This window comes from Epinephelus moara, chromosome 7, assembly GCF_006386435.1.
Source record: "Epinephelus moara isolate mb chromosome 7, YSFRI_EMoa_1.0, whole genome shotgun sequence".
Classification (NCBI taxonomy): Eukaryota; Metazoa; Chordata; class Actinopteri; order Perciformes; family Serranidae; genus Epinephelus; species Epinephelus moara.
In genome coordinates this window covers 30362815-30381556 of record NC_065512.1, presented here as the reverse complement: position 1 = coordinate 30381556, position 18742 = coordinate 30362815, and the positions used below count along the sequence as shown (strand labels likewise).

The following is an 18742-nucleotide window of genomic DNA, read 5'->3' as shown; positions in this document are numbered from 1 at the left end:
GTGAGCGTAAGATAGCAGAGGGGAGAGAGGAAGAGAGAGATAGAGAGTATAATGAGAGAGCTCCAAGGCACTTGGAAAACAGTCCAATGAAAATGCAGTTAGATGGACAGAAACCTCCATCTCTCTCTCCATTGTTCCCTCTCTTCATCTCTCCTATGATCTTTCAACACCTTTTAATAACCCCCCTATTTTCTTTGTTTATATCCTCTCAACCGTCCTGGTTGTATCCATGCATGCCCCCAAACAGGGAGAGATGAGAGAGAAAGGCAAAAAGAGAGACCGGGGGCAATAACAAGTGTAACACGTTTAACTCTTTTCCCCCCCTTTCCTTCCTCTCTTTTGCTCTTTCACTTTGCCCCCCAGAGGGGAGCAACTCCTTGACCTTCATCTGCTGCGGCCGAGCAGGGTAAGAAAGCAAAACACTATGAAGACAGGGAGAGGACAGCGTCTGGTCCTCCAGTTACATTTTTAAAGATTTCTGTCTGGATCATTGACTTTCCCTTTTGTTGTGTCTTTGTGTGTCGTCCACTCTGTGTCATGATTGTGTGTGTCTCTCTCACCCTCCACCTGTCCTGCAGACAGTCTCACTTTATCCTTGTTTATCTTATTGGCTGTCTGTCCTCTCCATCTGTCAGCCGAACATCTCACAGGATATGTTTCCATGCAGAGAATCACCTGCCCACCAGCCCTACGCCAACTGTTTTGATGAATATGAATTTTTCATAGACTCAAATTGACTATGTTGACAAGTTAATCAAATGTTACCGACCGAAGCTTGAACAGTCTGCAAGCCAAAAAAATGACATCCATAATTGCAGATAGTTTCCTGCAAATGCAAGGTCTGCTGCCATGTGTTATGTTGTTATTAAAAATGTAGCCATAATGCAACAAACTCACATTATTCAACTTAATTTGCAGCTAGTTTACAATAGTCCTCTGCTGTGTGTTAACTAGCAACATCAATGCTACTAAGGTAGCGTAGCATTCATAAAGCACAGGCAATAGTAAGGGCGTGGAGGTAAGGATGGACGTACAAAGTGCTTGAGTATTACACCAGATTTAAGATTGTACTTCAAGTCAGTGTTGACTTTTTCATTTTCTATGTATTACTACAACTTTTCCCAAAACTGAAAAAAATTATTTGGTTGTTTACAAATAAATAGAAAAACTCAAATAATGCTTTAGTTGTCAGACGTGAAGAAAAAACATGTAAATGTTGGAGATATGTTAAACATAGGCATTTTGTTGATACGTTAATTAGAAAAAAGCATTCTGGTAACCTGTGGAGTTTTCTTGTAAACATACAAAGTTATATATTTACATATGGTGTGTATTTTTGAGGCCTAATAAATTTGTTTTTGTCCTTATAAAAACATTTGCAAAGTGATTATTTTCTCCCGAATAATTTAAAATCCTTGCTAGCTTGCAACCAGTCAGTGGAAGTGTGAAACCATGTTGCTGCATGCTTATGTGCATGCATGAGATATAAACATTGCTCCACAGCGCCACTGGTGGTCAAAAACTCCACAGGGTACCTTTAAGTTCGCCCAAAATGTATCTCACTGAAGCCAATAATGGCATATGGATGTAACTGTGGGGAGAAACAGCTGCATGATGCCAGCCAAACACGTTCACAAGCAACCTGAATATTGTTGTAGGTCCAGGCTCAGCAGGTTTTTGATAATCTGAGTATAAAAATACTTTGATTGATAATGAGAATTCTCCTGCATGTAAACATAACCTTTCTCTCTCTCTTTATTCCTGTCTGTCTATCTTTCTCTGTGGGTATATGTGAGTGTGTGTATGTGTGTGTCCTCCTGTTCATCAGTCTCTCCAGCAGCACTGGCACTCCTCGATGGCTGTCCTCCGATACAGCGTATACTGTAGTTAGCTTAAGGCTCGATTGTGTGTCCAAGAAAGTCGACGGTACGATTTCCACCTCTCCTCCTTTAGTCATTCCTTCTCCTTTGTTTTTTTATTTTCATCTTTTTTGAGCGTCCTTCATTCGGGGGGGGGGGGGGGGGGGGTGACGCTAAGAGCTGTGGATAAAAGGCAGGATGATTTATCACGCTCAGTCCGTTCTCCACCCGGCCTCTTTTAACACTTGCTCAGACCCCCCTGTGCACATACACAGCTCTTTGGCAATCCATAGGTTGCAATAAAACAATCACTGACATTTTGTTCACACAGTGTCTGTCCATCATTTGGGCATCATACAGTCTGAAAAGCAAAAAAATATAGATATATACCAAAGACAAACCCTAGAATACTGAATCTAAAGCACAACTCCATAACAGCATGTTAGATTTAGATAAACCTCTGATTTTCTGTCTTCCATCTTCCTTTACCTTTCCTCTACTCTTTGTAAAGACTGATAAATCTGTAATGGGAAATGTGTGAAAATAGAAAAAGACTGAAGTAACAGTTAAGACCATGGAGTCCAACACAATGCTAAAGAAAGTCTAAAAATGGCGTAAGAGCTCTACAGGGCGGCTACGAACTGAAGCTGGCTTTTCTTTACCTTTTTTTTCCAAACAGACACAAGTCTAAAACATAACAAAAACAGTCACCATTACTCTTCTATGCCACTGGTTTCACAAAGCGCAGACCGAGGGCAGACAAAGGAGCGAGCGAGTGCCATACGGCAGGCTAATGGACGTTTGAAAACTCCCAGAACTCATATCTAAAAACTTTCAGAAACAAACAAAAAGAAAATGTCCTTTTTCATCCTCTTTTCCTTCTTCGCCTCTAGAAATCTAGATTAATTTGAGTAGTGTGGTTTGATATCTTTTAAACTTCTTTAGGGGGATAGGCATTCGCTTGATATGTGTTGATTTCAGTCTAAAGTACCCACATTAATGGTCCACTGGCGCTGAATTCTTCACCAACAGTCAGAAGCTGGAGCTTTTTGATTTCTGCATGCCGTCTCTTTTGGCCACATTCAAGCCGATGAGGACAAATAGACTTTGCCCTTCTGCAAAGTACCAGTCATGGGTACATGTTAATGAAATTCTCGTCTTCATTAAGAATCCCATTACTGACATTTTAACCAAACACACCAGACTGTGCTGTCATTTGTGGTCCAAATGTCCAGATTGTCATGGGTGCTGTAAGTCCGTTTCCTTCCTAGCTTCATTCCAGTGGCTGGTGGGTTATATTCTATGGTAGATCTGTCATTCATATTCATTTATTCATTCCTTCATTCATTCACAGGCTTTTAGAATCGAGCAGGCTCTCTCCTGCAGGCGGAGGAGATGTGGTACTGTGGGTAGGGGAGACTGGGGTCAGGTGTTCCCCCAGTTTAGGCCTCATAGCATGTAGGGGAGATCAAGGTCACAAGTTCCCACTGGTTGGGAGACTCTGGGCTGAATGTTACCCCTTTAGACATCAGAGCAGGATATTAGGTAGGGGACACTGGGGATTGAAATAACAGATAGTGCTTCCTTTTCGTGTTTTCTTTGTCCAAACCGAGAACAAAATTACTTCTGCAGGGGACGTGCCTTTCCCCATCTTTCTCCAGAGTTCTCCTCCTCCTCTTCATGCCTCTGAGCAGCACCTCTGCTGGTTTATCTTTACTTTATGCTTAATCCCATCATACAGCTCAAAGTTGTAGTTCTCCAGTGTTGTGGAGGAGCGCGAGGAAAGCCCGCTGTAGGAGCATGTGCAGTAGAGGAGCAGTCCGGCGCAAACCGCGCCCAGCAGCACGCCTAGGGAGCTCATCACGATGATGGTGAGGAGGATGGGGTCTAGCGTGTACAGCCAGGCGTTGTCCTTGTCTTTCTCTGACACCAGGGTGACAGAGGAGGGGTCCACGTCAGAGGAGGAGGGGGTGGAGAAGGAGGACGGCCACCCTGGGAAGACATAGTCTGGAGAGAAAACAGGAAACTTTAGAAAAGACTATAAATATAATGAAAACATGTTTTTAAAAAAGTTTTTAAAAAAAAGTACAATACCAGTGCTTCTGTATGTGTCAGCCTATTTACTACAAACTCACCTATACTTAATACACAAACTGCACTGATGTAATTGAGGTTTGTGGATGTATTTTTCCTATTATTTCAGGCAACCACTGTGTGAGAATCAAGTGGCAGGCTTTTGAAAGTAGCTGGAGACATGAAATCCATCACAGTAGACGTCTTCATAAGTCTTGCCAGTTGGATTTCTTTTGTTTGACACTACAGTTACGGTACAGATTGATTTGAAAAGTTCACTGACAATTACAACCATAATGTAACAAAAAAACAGACTTGATGTTCATCTCGATGGACTACACAACTGCAGCAAGAACTCTAAAACTATACCGCATGTACTAAAAAATGATAAAAAAAAAATACATATAAATGACTTGAAACTCAAGAGCTGAAACGTTGGAATAATCCTTTATGTCATGTTAGCATCTGGCACGAATAAAACAATTCACGAGAGCGAATTATATGTAAAGTCAACGTAAAGACGCGATTAGATGCAAATTCCCACCAGGTGGCACAATGGACCCAATGAACATTGTGACACAAATGATGCAAATTAAATGGCACAAAGGAAGCCATTTGCGTGATTTACGCATATTTGAGGGAGTTGAAAAACCTGAACTTCAGTGTGCAATTTGCACCGTGACAGCCAATCAGCATTGAGATCCTCTGGGGACGTATGACACAGAGGACGTACCGGCAAAAGTTGATTCATCGATTTATCAATATCATGTGCGTATGAGTCAAGTTATTCTTATGTATGAAGCGAGTCAACACAAAATATTCTAGTGCTCAAACTTAAAAGTGAAACTATGTAACACAGTGCTGCTGTAGCCCATCAGTGCCAATTACAAGATAGTAATGAATGTCAAGATGTAATGTAATCATAGTGCGAACTGAGAAGTGTCATCAAGTCGAAACTGAGTAAGCAATGTCACTTACAAAAGAGTATCCATCTAAAGTTAACTAACATCAGCCACAATAAGCTACTGTTTATAACCTCCCATTCTGGATGTTATCGATCAATTGAATGGCCGTTATTAGTGGTTATCAGTGTAAGATATGGGTTAGAAGGGTCCTGCTACATCGACTAGTATGTTGAGAATGCCGTTATAAGTGCAAAAAATGCCTGTTGCATGAAAAAGACAAAGACTTGATTGATTTCCTGTTTTGAGAAAAGATGGTAAAAAAAGCAGATTGATTACATCATGTACAAACTATGTAAGATAAAAGGAAACCCAACTGAAAATATGTTATTCCTTTGACAGTTTGGTTAAGTTTCACTTTCACTTTTTTTAGGGTTAGGCATCAATACTTTGTGGTTAGCTTTAGAAAAAACACGTCATGGTTTGACTTAAAATAAGTAGGTTGTGACATGAGTCACATACGTCACACAGTTAAAACAATTCAACTTTGCCTTTTGGTTTTACACAAGACACAAACCCCATGAAAGTCCCGTGTTCATCTGATATATGCACCACCCTATGCAGACTTTCTGGCTCTAATATATGTCAGCTGACTTCCTCTGTTGCTGCAGAAACAATTTACATGGCCATTTAATGTGCTGATAACAGCATTCTGAACCTACTAGTCAGTGTAGCAGGACCAGGAGCAATATTTATGAGGCTGATAACCACTAATAACACTCATTTAATTACATGATAACATTCGCACAGGGTGACATCCCAGATTAAGTAAAGCTTTAACAGCAAAACCCTAGAGTGAATTGAAATGAGCAAATTTGGTGATTACATATTTTATTGTGTGAAAGAGGAAATGTGGCATCTCTCCTTTAATGAGTTACATAGTCTCACTTTAAAGAAATTAACATAACTGTAACAGAGGCAAATGTCCCACCTCATAGCTGATTCATTCAAGGGCAGCTAATTCTGTTACCCCAGTTGTTACTGACTTCATAAGTTTGGAAACATAATGAAATTAATTACTGTAAAGGTGCTCTTCGGTGTGTGTTGTGTGTGCCGAAGTGTGCACATCTAGTTGGCATAAGCAATCATGCTAATCCACTTAATGAATGTATACACATGAACAAGCCAATCCGCAATTAAGTACTGCATTTAGAGTGATTTATGGCAGAACACACTGATACACACAGAGAGAGGGAGACACACACAGAGGAAAGCAGTAAACAGACTTGTTTAGTGAGGTAAAGGCTGAGTACTCCTCTTGTATCTGTCAAGGGGCTGGAAGAAACACGGGATAATAACACACACATACACACACACGTTTCACACACACACAGGAAGTAAACCGTGATTGTTACAGACAGATGTTTTCTAGGTGCCCAGGAGGAAGCTGTCTGTCTCACTTTGTCTGCCGCGGAACATGAAAGAGGAGGAGAGGAAACACACACTAGCGTGCCCACATGCGCACACGCAGACACACACAGACTTTTGGATGCTCTCTCACACTCTTCCCCTCTCTATACCCTCTCACGCACACACACCTCGGAGATTGTCTGTCACTGTTGCCACAGGCTTTTTTCTTGTGGAATCATAAGTAAAACGAAGAGCCACGGGCATGCCTCTGCTTAAAGAGCTATTTCACTTTTCTTTGGGTGAGACTTGTAAAACAGCCAGTATAGCCTCAGGCGGAGAGGAGAGGAGAGGGGAGGGGAGGGGAGGAGAGGAGAGGAGAGGAGAGGAGAGGAGAGGAGAGCATGACTCCAAGCCTCACCTCCGTTGATGGGGGGCTTGTGGTTGAAAACAGGATCTTTTCCGAAATCCATAGGCCTGGGATCTGTTAAAAAAGAACGACAGAATAACAGTATTAATCTCAACCATCCAGTCAAGCCAGAACTATTCAGAAGTCCACAACATGTTGTGATAACATCACTTCATTTCTTCTGTTGTCAGCACACAAGCTACATTTGTAGATAGAAATCGAACTCCACAAACAGCTCAGAGAGTGAGTGATCTTATTTAAACTTCCTAAAGATATCAGACAAGAGATCTCCTATAAACCTCCTTTATTTAGAGAGCAAGAGAGAGAAGGGGAGACTGAACCGTTACAAGAAAGACACACAAAACCGTTTCATACAAAAATATCACTTTTATTACTTTCACATTCCCCACAATACATTTTCTTTTTATTCCAAGACCATGAAATTCAACAAGCTAAAATACCACATTATATTTCTGAGGCAGGCCGAAGTGCAAGGCTTTGAAGGGTTTGGAAGCTCAATTCTGCTTCAATTCAGTTTTATTCAAGGAAATTGATATTACAATCCCCAGGAAGAAAAAGTGGAGCAATATCTGGGCAGCTGATAATCATTTATTGCTGGGGCAGAGGAACCAAAAACTTATTATGAAGTGAAACCTGTAATAGATATTCAAAAGACAAGAGGTGAAAAACTAATTTAGTAGATATGAAAAAAAGATATGGGGCCTCATTTCCTCAGTTAGATAAGGTCATTTTTTCCTGTGAGACAATTTTAACGTGGCATCCAGACTATACCTTCTATAAACAGCCTTTACCAACTTCTAATACACTTCAGTCTGTAAATAATAGTAAGAGATGAATGATTTTAAATGAGACTTGCTATCTGTGAAATGAAGATATTTGCTCATGTATTAAATATGAGGTAATTTCCTTGAAATTAAAGATGCAACTCAATCACATCTTTAATTGTTTAAAATTGACCCAAAATTGACTTCCAAACCCATTTAGAGAATAAACAAAAGAAACTGACTCAATTTAATTTCAATTCAAATATTACAGCAACCAAGAAATCCTATGCTAAATGGAGTGTGTTCATTCTCCGATATTTGGTTGTTGGGAATTTAATTATTTAATTATTTGATTGCCTGTATGTGTGTGCCTTTTGGCTTCGTATGTTTCTCTGTAGTTCAATATTTAATTTGCTTGAAGTGCAAGACAGTGAAATCCAGCACAAGTCAAACAAGACAATCATAAAGTTGAGGTCTCTTCTTCACAGAGGCTGAGACAGTGCACAGGAGTAAATATAACAGTGATGTGGCTGCAGCCAGGGATGAAGCAGTTTATCAAGTCAAGGCTGATTTTATTCAGCTTGAGTCTAAACTAGTCATAGTTTGAGTTAAAACTAGTTCAAAAATGATCAGTCTTTGCTGCTTCCAACAAGTTAACATCAAGAAAAGTCTTTCTGATCAACAAGAATAAAAAAAACCAACTCAATTACAGATCAAGAATTGAAAGAATAATCACAACGCTGTTAATTCATTTGATAAAAATGACATCATCAAGGTGGATTTTCCAAAAACTCAACATGTGGTTTCACTTTACCTCCCAAAATATGATGTCATATCACTGAAATTGAGGTTGAAAAGTGAGTGAGCGAAAAAATATCTGACCAACCAGACAGACATCTCAAAGCATGCAAGCTCAGAAAACTCCAGAGTGGTCTGCAGATTAAAAACATGACTTTAAGTAATGTTGGCAGAACCATCTTATTAAATAAAATAATACTGTCATGGTATTCAATGGATAAAGAAATGCAGTTACTATGCAGAGTAGGCAGTTAGCCCTGAAACTATGGATACCTGCTAAGCTAAATATGGCTGATCCCAGGAGACAAGCTGTAAATTATAATGTTCTGGAGGTCTCACTGAAATGTACTCTCCATGTAAGACTATTCTTAGTACATGCACATAAAAGCATTCGATCAGTCTTCTCTCTTGTCTTCTGATAGTGTAAATGTACAGTCTCTCCTTTCTCACAGTCAACTGAAATCACCACAGGAATAAAAACATTAAATCACTTACGCAGAGATAGCAAAAGAAGCAAGATTAAAAAAACAGAGAGGGATGCTTGGACACTCTTTGGACGACTGTTGAACACTTTCTAATGATCCTGGCTTAAAGCCCTCAGGCTAGGATCCTGAGAAGAATCATCACACGGATCTGAAAGGAGATTAAAACTCCCTGTAGCCCCATTTTATCTCCACTCTCCAATTAGCAAAGAGAAGAATAAAAAAAAGGGGGCCTTTTTTTTAACTTAGGAAAAGACATGGATGGCTCTTTGGCACTATACACTGTTCCAGTGGGGGCCTGCGGACCTGTTAGAGTGCTTTCACTCGTAATATTTCTCCAGGAAACAGAGGAGGAGGAGGAGGAGGAGGCAGAAAGGAAAAAAAAAAAGAAATGGCCTGAGGGCTAGAAATGCTTACCGCAGGGTTTTATGAATGCAATCAGCTCCATTAACTAATTAGAAATATTAAAGGGCTTCAAAGTAGTCTGTGATGGAGAAGGGAGAGGGGAGTGAGGGAACGTTGATTTAAAAGCGCCACATGAAAAGACGCCAGCACATTTTCCAAATCTTGCAAAAAGTTTGACAGAGAGAGGGAGAATGGAGGCGAAAAGTGCACGGGTAGCACAACATAAATACAGTCATATATCATTCCTCTGTTTGAATTTCGGACCCACATTGATTGGGTTACAGCACAGGGCTGCTAGAGTGAGTCATATAATGTGTAAATCATACACAAGTCGATTGAAATGGAAGGCAGAGGGGATGGATATGCAAGCATAAAATAAGGGAAATACATGTTGACTAAAGCACAAAACCACATTTTATGAGACACAATCTGATGGAATAAGTCAATATGGAGAGCCGCAGAGTGGATACGCTGTCTGAACATGCATGCAACAATGCATTTAAATGACTGTATTTGTTGGGATTCTTTGCTAACGCAGGTTTGTGTTTGTTCGATTGTGTGCGGCGGCGTGCGCACAGCAAGCATAATGTGCGTCTCCATCACACTGTCTATTCTGCCAAAAGACTTCTTTCATCTGCTTTTGTGTTTGAAACAACCTGCCCTCCTCCTTCAATTCTCTCCCTCCTTCAATCCAAACCCCAACCTGCCTCCCCGTTAGCCTTCCTCTCGGAGTAAAAGAAAAATCTATCTTTAGAAAGTATAGAGAGAGCAGGTTTTTTTTTTTTTTTTTTTTTTTTTTTACTTCTTTCATCTTCCTCCATCTCTGGGCGCATTCTTTGGAGGGAAAGGGGGCTCGCTTAATGGGCCCTTCTCCTCTGAGAGATTTTGCTCTCCTCCATTTCTGCCTCTCATTTTCCCTCCTGTGTTTTTTACTGGGAGGATTTGCGATGAAGGCAAGGAGTAGAATAGGAACAAGCGGGTTTTGATAAAAAGACTGGGGGATTTGAGCATGAACAAAATGATGGGGGGGGGGCACACACAACATAAGATGGCGAGCTGCTGAGAATTCCAGAAAATAAGTACCACAGTGGTGCGCCCAATTTCACAGATGTGGATCTGACTAGAAGTTGATACTGGGCTTCTCAAACCAAAACCAAGCAAATGAATACATATTTAAAGATCATCTGAATAATGTTCACATAACATACTGAATGCTTTCGTTTCATGTCCCTATATGATTTCAACTTGAAGCTAAATGCCTCAAATGAGGGACAAACATTTGTGTTGCCAAATGGCTTCAACCTGAAGATTTGACATCAAATGAAAGTCAAGAAAAGTCGTTAAGATCATCTCAGTGAATACAATCAACATAAAACAAGTCAGTGAGTATAAAAAATAAACATTGTACAACTATTATACATCAGAAGTACATGTAGGCGTACTAAAACATGATTACAAAGGAAGAAATTGTATTTAATTCACAACCAATACATTACTCAACTTATTTTTTTTATATTAAGATTCACAGTAAATGTCATACATTGTCATAAATCGTCAAAGTCTTCAATAAATCGTGACCAAAAAGCAGAAAAGTGCTAAACATTGCAAAAGTAACGTGTAACCCAACTTTAAAAATGCATCGTGGCGCACACATTTTTATGCAAACTCAACTGTGTCAACATAAGGAAATATGAAAAAAAATAATGCTAACACACGTAAAGTCAGACAGGATTTTTAAGAAAACATCAAGAAATCTGTGTGTGGGCTGTGACAGTAGTGCAGCACTGGAATCTGATTTGACAGATCATGGTAAATGAAATAAGCAAAGGAACTGAGGAGTGATCCTGGATCAGTGGTTTATCTAAAAAGGCTTCATAAGTAAGAAGCTCTTTCTCACAGCATATGTTTGGTCTCACCTGTTAAATAGAAACAAAACTGCCAAGTGGATCACTGGGCTAATAAGCAAAACACTCTGATTTCCTCATATTATTCATTTCTTTTCTTATTGGATGGCACACAAATAAAACGGATGTAAAGAGTTCAACTTGCACAGACTTCGAAGAAAAGTAACTTGAGATAGTCAATACATATGATTTTGGATTTCATTCACCCAGTCTAATGTGTGCAGGACATACAACCATGTTTACTTTGAACATTAACAGACACAGGCATTGGATTATCTATGAGATCAAGGCAAAACTGTATACAGTCCATTCATACTCTGATTTGACACTGAGGCACTACCTCGTTCTGGAGGTGAAGAGGTAATAGTTTTAAAGCACATTTTAAGAAAGGCATATCACGATGTAATGAAAAATGCACTCAGGGTAACACGCGATACTCAATCATCAGCCGCTGCAAACTTTTGAAGTGTCCGTGCATATGTGTTTGGGACCTTTGAGCCTTTGTGTGTTTTGATGCTGAGAGAGCGTTCTAGGTCTGCAGGATGCGGTGTAAGCTGTCTCATCCTATCTCTCCCCCTCTGTGTAAACCAGACAGAGAACAGCACAACACTGATTCCTCGTTCACAGACCAAAGGAGCCACCCACGGTGGATGTGTAGCCGTCTATCTGTCACGGCTGGACAGACAGCACTAATTCTCCCCATACCTCTTCCTTCTCTGTTCTTAATCTGTCTCTGTCACTCTCGGTCTCTCAAAGGCTAGTCGACAAATAAACAGCAGCTTCATTCAGACCCAGAGAAATAGCCTCCTTTCTTTATACAGCACACATTCTGACTTCAATCTCCCTGTACCTGTGTGTAAATCCCCTCTCTGTCCGACAGGATATTTGGAGGCAGGCAGTGTCCAAGCTGCAGATCAGAGCGAGGCAGACAGACATATCCTACTCTGACATTTGTAGAAGAGGAAAATGTGCTGTTACAACACTGACAGTGTACGCTGCATGTACATGTGTTTCGTCAACAGTCTGTCACTCTGTCATTTTCTTGTCATTCTGATCACAATCCATTATATTTTCAGGTTGGGGTGCAGCTGTAGAAGCCAGTATGCTCTTAGGTACATCAAAAAAAATGGCACTCAGGCCCTCATCAGCCATCAGACAGATGGAACAGTTGAAGTTCTTTCAACTACTCTCCCCAGTGATGGTTAAGTTTAACGTCAGGAGTTGGTTCTGCCAGTGCCAGCCCACAAGGTAGTTTAGCAAAGGTGCATGCTGATCCGTTAATTAGATCAGTGATCAGCAACAGGAACTGCAGTGTCTCTTCCATGTAGATTCTCGTCAGTGAAGAGTGGCGATTATGCTGCATATCAGGGAGTTTTCACACCCTTTGATTGCTTTAATTTAACAAAGCATTCTAGTAATATTATATCATTCATGTGTAGTCCAGTTGTTTTCTTTTCAACACTGGGAATCACAGCTGTCCTCTTTCTCCAGTCTGATAGTGAGCATGGGGTCAGAACTCAGCCCAGTACCTGGGTACAGGTGGTTTTGGTTGGGGCTCTGGATCAGATTATAGCTCAGGTTTTGGTTCTGGTAGCAGTTTTGGTGATCTTGCTGAATTGGATACTGGTTGTTGTGGTACATCACTGAATGATGATGACTGCTGCTGGTCTTCTTGGGCGCCCAGTGGTACCGATGGCAGCACAGTGTCACCACCACGGTTACAGCGACCAGCAGCAAGAGGGCAACGCCTCCCGCCAACACATAGTACCAGTAGGCAGGGACAGGCTTCATCGCCACTGTGTCTACAGTGGGTTCCATTCCAGACATGGCATCTCCTGGAGGGCAGGAGGACACATTACTGCTTGGCACTATGGACGATGAAGGCAGGCATGCAGGCCGCATTGAAGCTGTTGATTGTCTAATTGACCATTCACTAAACCCCTCCCCCAAACAGTGATTGTCAAATCACAGCTTAGTGACAGGTGTGGCAGGTCTGTCAAGCTTGGATTTCTACACATGCTGAATTGTGTGTGTGGGGCTGTAGTAGGCTAACAGCAAAACTCAGCATTTAACGAAGCATTTATCGGCTCTATCGTAGGATGCAAATTGTTAGCATGTCCGGCTAACTAGCTTACTAACACAGTAGCAACAAGCATTGCTTTCAAGGCCAAGAACCTCGTCATTAACTAGCTACCTTAAACTAAAATGCTAGCTTAGTTTGGGGGGTTTCAAACTGTTTGAAAATACAAACAAGTACAGGAACTTAGCAGCCAGAGACGATTATATTAGAATGTGCGACCTTACTTTTATCCTTAGGCTATCATACGAGGACTTTTTGCTTTGGACATGCTACTTTAATTTTTTTTTTTTTAGCAAAATATTACGCAGGCCTATGTAGCCATCAAGGGCATGTCTAAGAACCAGTCCCTAGTGTTCTCATGTTAAAATAAGTCAGCTGAGGACGGTGTTTTCAATCAACTCATGAAGCTAACATTAGCTTAATTAGCTATCTAGCAACTGCTGATAAAACCTAACCATTTCTGCCAGCAAAAGTGATGAAAGCCCGCTGGAAATGAGAGGCCTGCTTTTGTCTTCAGCTATCTAAAATAAAGAATCTACTGTTTCTGCCCTTCTTATCAATGTAAATTGCATAGGACTATATGCCATGTGAGAATGGAAAGCTTGACAGGCTTAGTAATAGTAACTAAGGGCAAGGTGGGACTTAGGGAATGGTCAGTTTTTGCAGCAATGAGCTGCAATTATTTTGTCTCACTGGTATTTAACTGAACATGAAAGGTATGCTCTACAGCAGGCAAAAAACAAACTGTCCGCTGCCAAATTAAGCTCTTTTTACAATGTTTTCACATCCAATGGCAAACTCTAAGTCAGTCGTCATTCTTCAAAAAATGCCGATGCATATATGTTTCCATTATGCTGCTTTCACTCTTAGTAGTTTTGGTTGATGCAAATGTCACAAGCATTAGCTGAACATTGACACGCAGAGGCTCATGCCATGCGTTCCGACTCGATCAGAGAATGCAAAGCCTTGATTATGCAGTGACTGGCTGATTTGAACAAAGGGTGGGGAGTGTTAAGTGGTTGTATTTGGTAGGACGCAGCTGCTTTTATCAGGGCAAGATCATATTGAAGGGAGTCGAGTGGAGGGAGAAAGAGGTGGAGAGGGAAAGGGGGAAATCAGAGAGAAATTACAGGGGTAGAGAAAGGATAAGAGAGAGAGAGGCATTATCGGAGGAAAGAATGGAGTGAAAAAGAGAGGGGTTGTAGAAAGTGAGGGGAGAGGCTGGGAGGGAGGGGCAGCGAAGGGAGCGAGCTAATCCTGCCATGATATCTTTAATCCTGCATTAGAGGGTTTGTCTGAAACTTCAATACTCTGTCAACTCACTGTGAAAGAAACCCGCTGAGAGAGAGGTGGTGGAAGAAAGAGAGACAGAGAAAGAGAATGAAAGAAAGAAAGAACGTGAAAGAGAAAAGAAAGGATGAAAAAAAAGAGGAAATAGAGCCAGGGCAAGAAAGAACTAGATGGAGACGAAAGAGAAGAGAGAAATAATGAAAGGACAGAGGAAGGAGAGGTGCAGAGAAAAACAGAACCTTAAGGAAACCAGTGAGCTTAATTTTGTCTTTTTTTTTTCTCTAAAGTTCAGACGTACTCTTTAAGGGTTTAAAATTGGCTTTGATTGTAAAGCTTCGCTTTAAGTAGCCTGCACAGAGAGCCTTCCCACCAGTGGATTAAGACACAGATGATTTCTAGGGCTGCAAAATTGACCGTTACTTTGCTTTTTTTTTTTTTTTTTGCTTTTTTCATCAAAGGGGAACAAAGGGGAAAGATTCTCAAGAGCACCACTCATAAAGTGAGCTGAAAAGTGTGGCTTTCAAGGAACCTTGGTTACTAGAGATTCTGAATCTATCTTTCAAGGTCTTACACTTGACACATTAACAATACAGCCTTATCTGAATGAAAGTGGAATTTATTAAGTCTCTCTACAGTCAAACTGAAGCCAGCTTCTTTTCTGTGTGTGTGTGTGTGTGTGTGTGTGTGTGTGTGTGTGTGTGTGTAGCATGATCGGTCATTACGCCACCAACCCTCTCTTTCCAGAAGCCAAATGCCTCCTTGGTTGCCATGGATACAAAAACCCAACAGTGTGCACACTGGCTCATGTCACACCACAATGAAGCTGCCATTATACTGTGAACTGAGGATCATGTTATCAGGCTATAATTACACTTTACTTTTTAATTTTACCTCCAGTTCAATCAACGTTTTTCCCTTAATGTGATTTTGGGTCAACAGATTATTTATTTATTTATTTATTTATTTATTCTATAGAAGAAGATTGTAACAATATAATCAGAATCTATCAGTTGTCCTGGTCCCTGATCCCCCAAGGACATCTCTCTTCACACTGTATTCCTCTCACACATCCTCGCTAAGGATGATCTCAATCTGACTTTTTGATTCAAATTAATTCAATTGAAATTCTCTTCCAATTCAAACTGTCTTTATCACTCAAAATTCAGTTTCAACCTCCCTTTCACCTGCAGGATGTTGGCAGACACTACTGACACCTGCTGCCTTAAAGTCTTTAGTCTTGAATAGAGTTAAGTACATCCACTCACCCAAAGAGAAACACTTAAGTTTTTAGCTCACTTTTCAACAGGCGTCCCAAAGGAGAAATCAAATTCTTCTCAACTGACCTCAGTCTCATGAAAACACACGTATGCTAGAACTGACACTGTTTTGAGTCATATGATACCTGCCCAGGATCTAATAGTCAAAGAAACCCATAAGCATTAGGTCAAATACTTAGCGTATGAGTCAGGTGACTAGAGTATTCTCAGTTCGGCTAATGGCTTTTACTATTTTTGGGAATGGTATTTTTGTTTTTGTTGAACAAAACCAAGTGCTGCTCGAGTTTCTGACAGCATTTAAGGAATGTTTTTGATCTATTCACACATTAGGAACACGTGTACACACACACACACACACACACACACCCGAACTGACTAATTTAAGCACAGGGCAATGGTAATATGGACGCAAACCAACTGAATGGTCGGCAGTTATTTTTGTGCTTTGGCCCATAGCTTAAAAAAACACAAGTCGTTGCATCTACAGTGGTAAAACTTAATTAAAGAAATACATGTAGTCTCTACCATTCATAATCGAAGTGTACACTAATCACCAAATGCAAAAACATCGACAAAGCATAAAGGTCTTGCTAATGAGTGGTAAAGGTCCAACTTTAAGTTCAGTGTCACTGAGGCTCTTTAAAAAATACCACTGCTCATACTTCATGGGTCTCTAAACAAAGGCAGTGTAGCTTTTTAGGTCCCAACCCACACTTTGAAAACAAGCGATCCAGTACCATAATCTGCCTAAGCCTTCTTTATCTGCTCTCAGACTGGCCTATTTAAGGATGAAGGAGAGGAAAGGAAAAAAAGGAAGGAACCGCTCTGCATTTCATTCAGGTGGGATCAACAGCTTGCTAGGCAGAGTTATAAAGTGATGAGAGGAGAGGAGAAAAAATGGAAGAAAAACTAAAAACAAAGGCCAGGAAAGGAATAAAAAAGGAATAGCTGAGATGAAAGTAGAGAAACAAAGAGGAGGGAGGAGCAAAATATAAAAAAGGGCAGAAGAGGGGAATACAAAGTTAAGAGATGGAAGGTAAGAGGCTCCTTTTATGGCACTGAATGAAGAAGCAAATCAGGAAGGAGGAATAAATGAGGAGCAAGTGTGCTGTTTTGTGCATTTAGGAAGTGGTTACAGGTGGACTAAGTTAAGAACACAATAGATTGTCAACACAGTCTCACGAAGCATGTTCTGCTTAGTTCTTTTAGTTTCACTGGTAACCACAGAAAAAGACCAGATGGAGACGGTTTCAATTTGTCTGAGCGGTTCACCCATGACCTCATGATTTAAACCTGTCTGAGTCACATTTTAAGTCGCTTACCACACAGGCAATAGAAAATGAACACTTTCTGTAATTCGCTGTGGGTCTGTGCACGCTTGCTGTGTTGCCTACATGTATACCAGTGACAGATCACACACAACATGGTGCATACCATTAAAGGCTTGAAAACATATCAATCTGTGGGATGTGCAAACACACCCTGATGGCACTCAGTCTGCCAGTGTTGCTGCTGAAGTAAATAATCATGTGTAACTATTTGTTTATGGAGTGGCAAATAGTCATTTTCTCACCGAGGAACATACCAAACTACATAACCAAGAGTGTCAGCCCAGCATGCAGGGAGTCATGCTGGAACAATGCAGTGGATCCATTCCATCAAGTTGCAACGTTGCCACCATCATTTTCTTTCATGTGGATAAAATCCACATATCCAAAATCTATTGATTAAGTATATATCCTGACAAACTCTTACACATTTAAGGAACTTTTAATGTAAGAAACCAAAGGCTCAAAGGTATATTTTTTCTTATACAAAATAACTTTGGTTTATATACTTAGCTGTATGCAACATACAGTATGTTATGCACTAACAAGGTTACTCAGGGCCAGTGCAGTGCTGCGAGCTGAGCTTAGCAACGAGCAGAAAGCACAGACAGTTGGCACAGGAAGTATTAAAATGGAACAGGAAGTAGGACTTACTGGTTATGCCTGGAGTTAAGGCAGGGAAAGGCTCTGGAAAAGAGAGGAAAAGAGAAATGTTACTGATGATGTTTAGTAGCTGATCTTAGTGATAAAGCAATAAAGAGATAAGGACCACTCTGAACCACTGTGATGTAAGTCTCATTTGATGATTAAGGTTCAGATGACTCATACTCGCAGTGAGTTCACAGATTTGTTCCTCTCTGTACTGGAGCTGCTATTGGACAAGACTTTGGATTTTATCATTCACTGTAGTTTAAAGGGGATATTTTATGCTTTACCTTTACCTTTGACTCCTTATTTTCCGTCATGTTACAATGTTGGAGGTTCATTTTAAAGATATCTTTATATTGTTATCTGCTCTAGGTATGTTACTGCAAGTATTAGCATTACGTAGCCTACACTGCTACATGAAGCTACATGCTAAAGGCAGGGAAACATGTAATCTTGGTTGCCAGTATTGTAAATTTCAATCTGATTTCAGATCATATTCCTACTGGAACATGTCCGTGTGTGAAGTTGTTGTTTTAGAAGCTTTTATTGGTAAGTAGAAAGTGGTGCTATTCTCCACTCCACTACAATCATTCCCCAGCTGCAATAATGGTTCAGACTGAGCTTTATCAGGAGGGGGGCTTAAAGAGACAGGCGCTTCAATGAGCATCTCAGATAGAGGGTGAATACAGATGATCCAGCTAGAACATTATGAGGAAAATGAACATGTAAATCGTGTTCTAGTCAAAACCTTTAATACAGTTACGGACATGAAAATGAGCGCAATAGGTCCTCTTTAACTTTTCAACTGCTGGCTTTAAGGTAGATTTTTTTTTTATCCTTAATGTTGTGGTTACTGCAAAAAACTGCAAGACTGCAATTTTGCAAAGGCACTTGTTACTCCTTTTTTGGGGAAATCAGTAAAGATTTGTCGAGGATCTGAGATGATACAGGAGTCTAAAGGCCCATAAATCTTCTTGGATGGCAGTCATTTCTACAAAATGTAGAGAAAATAAAGAGAGGAAGACAAAAGAATGGGCTGATAGGGTTAGAAGACGGGAAGTGTGTCCACCCTGAATGTCTCTGTCTCTCTGTGTG

The 18742-nt window shown here is 40.5% G+C and overlaps 1 protein-coding gene across 3 annotated transcripts in view; it reads right to left on the bottom strand.

Moving 5' to 3' along the window:
* Window positions 1-2007: 2007 nt before the first annotated feature.
* The window catches only part of LOC126392819 (neuropilin-2-like), a 117622-nt gene continuing 100887 nt past the window's right edge, over window positions 2008-18742 (bottom strand). Inside the window, exons 16-18 of one of the 3 annotated variants that reach the window (XM_050048476.1) lie at window positions 17654-17686; window positions 6663-6725; window positions 2008-3866 (exon numbers count right to left, since the gene is read on the bottom strand). In XM_050048476.1, the coding sequence (XP_049904433.1) occupies window positions 3538-3866; window positions 6663-6725; window positions 17654-17686 (425 nt within the window). In that variant the 3' untranslated portion in view covers window positions 2008-3537. Of the gene's footprint in view, window positions 3867-6662; window positions 6726-6888; window positions 12860-17653; window positions 17687-18742 lie in introns of those variants that run through there. The other 2 variants (XM_050048479.1, XM_050048478.1) reach the window with 2 other exon arrangements.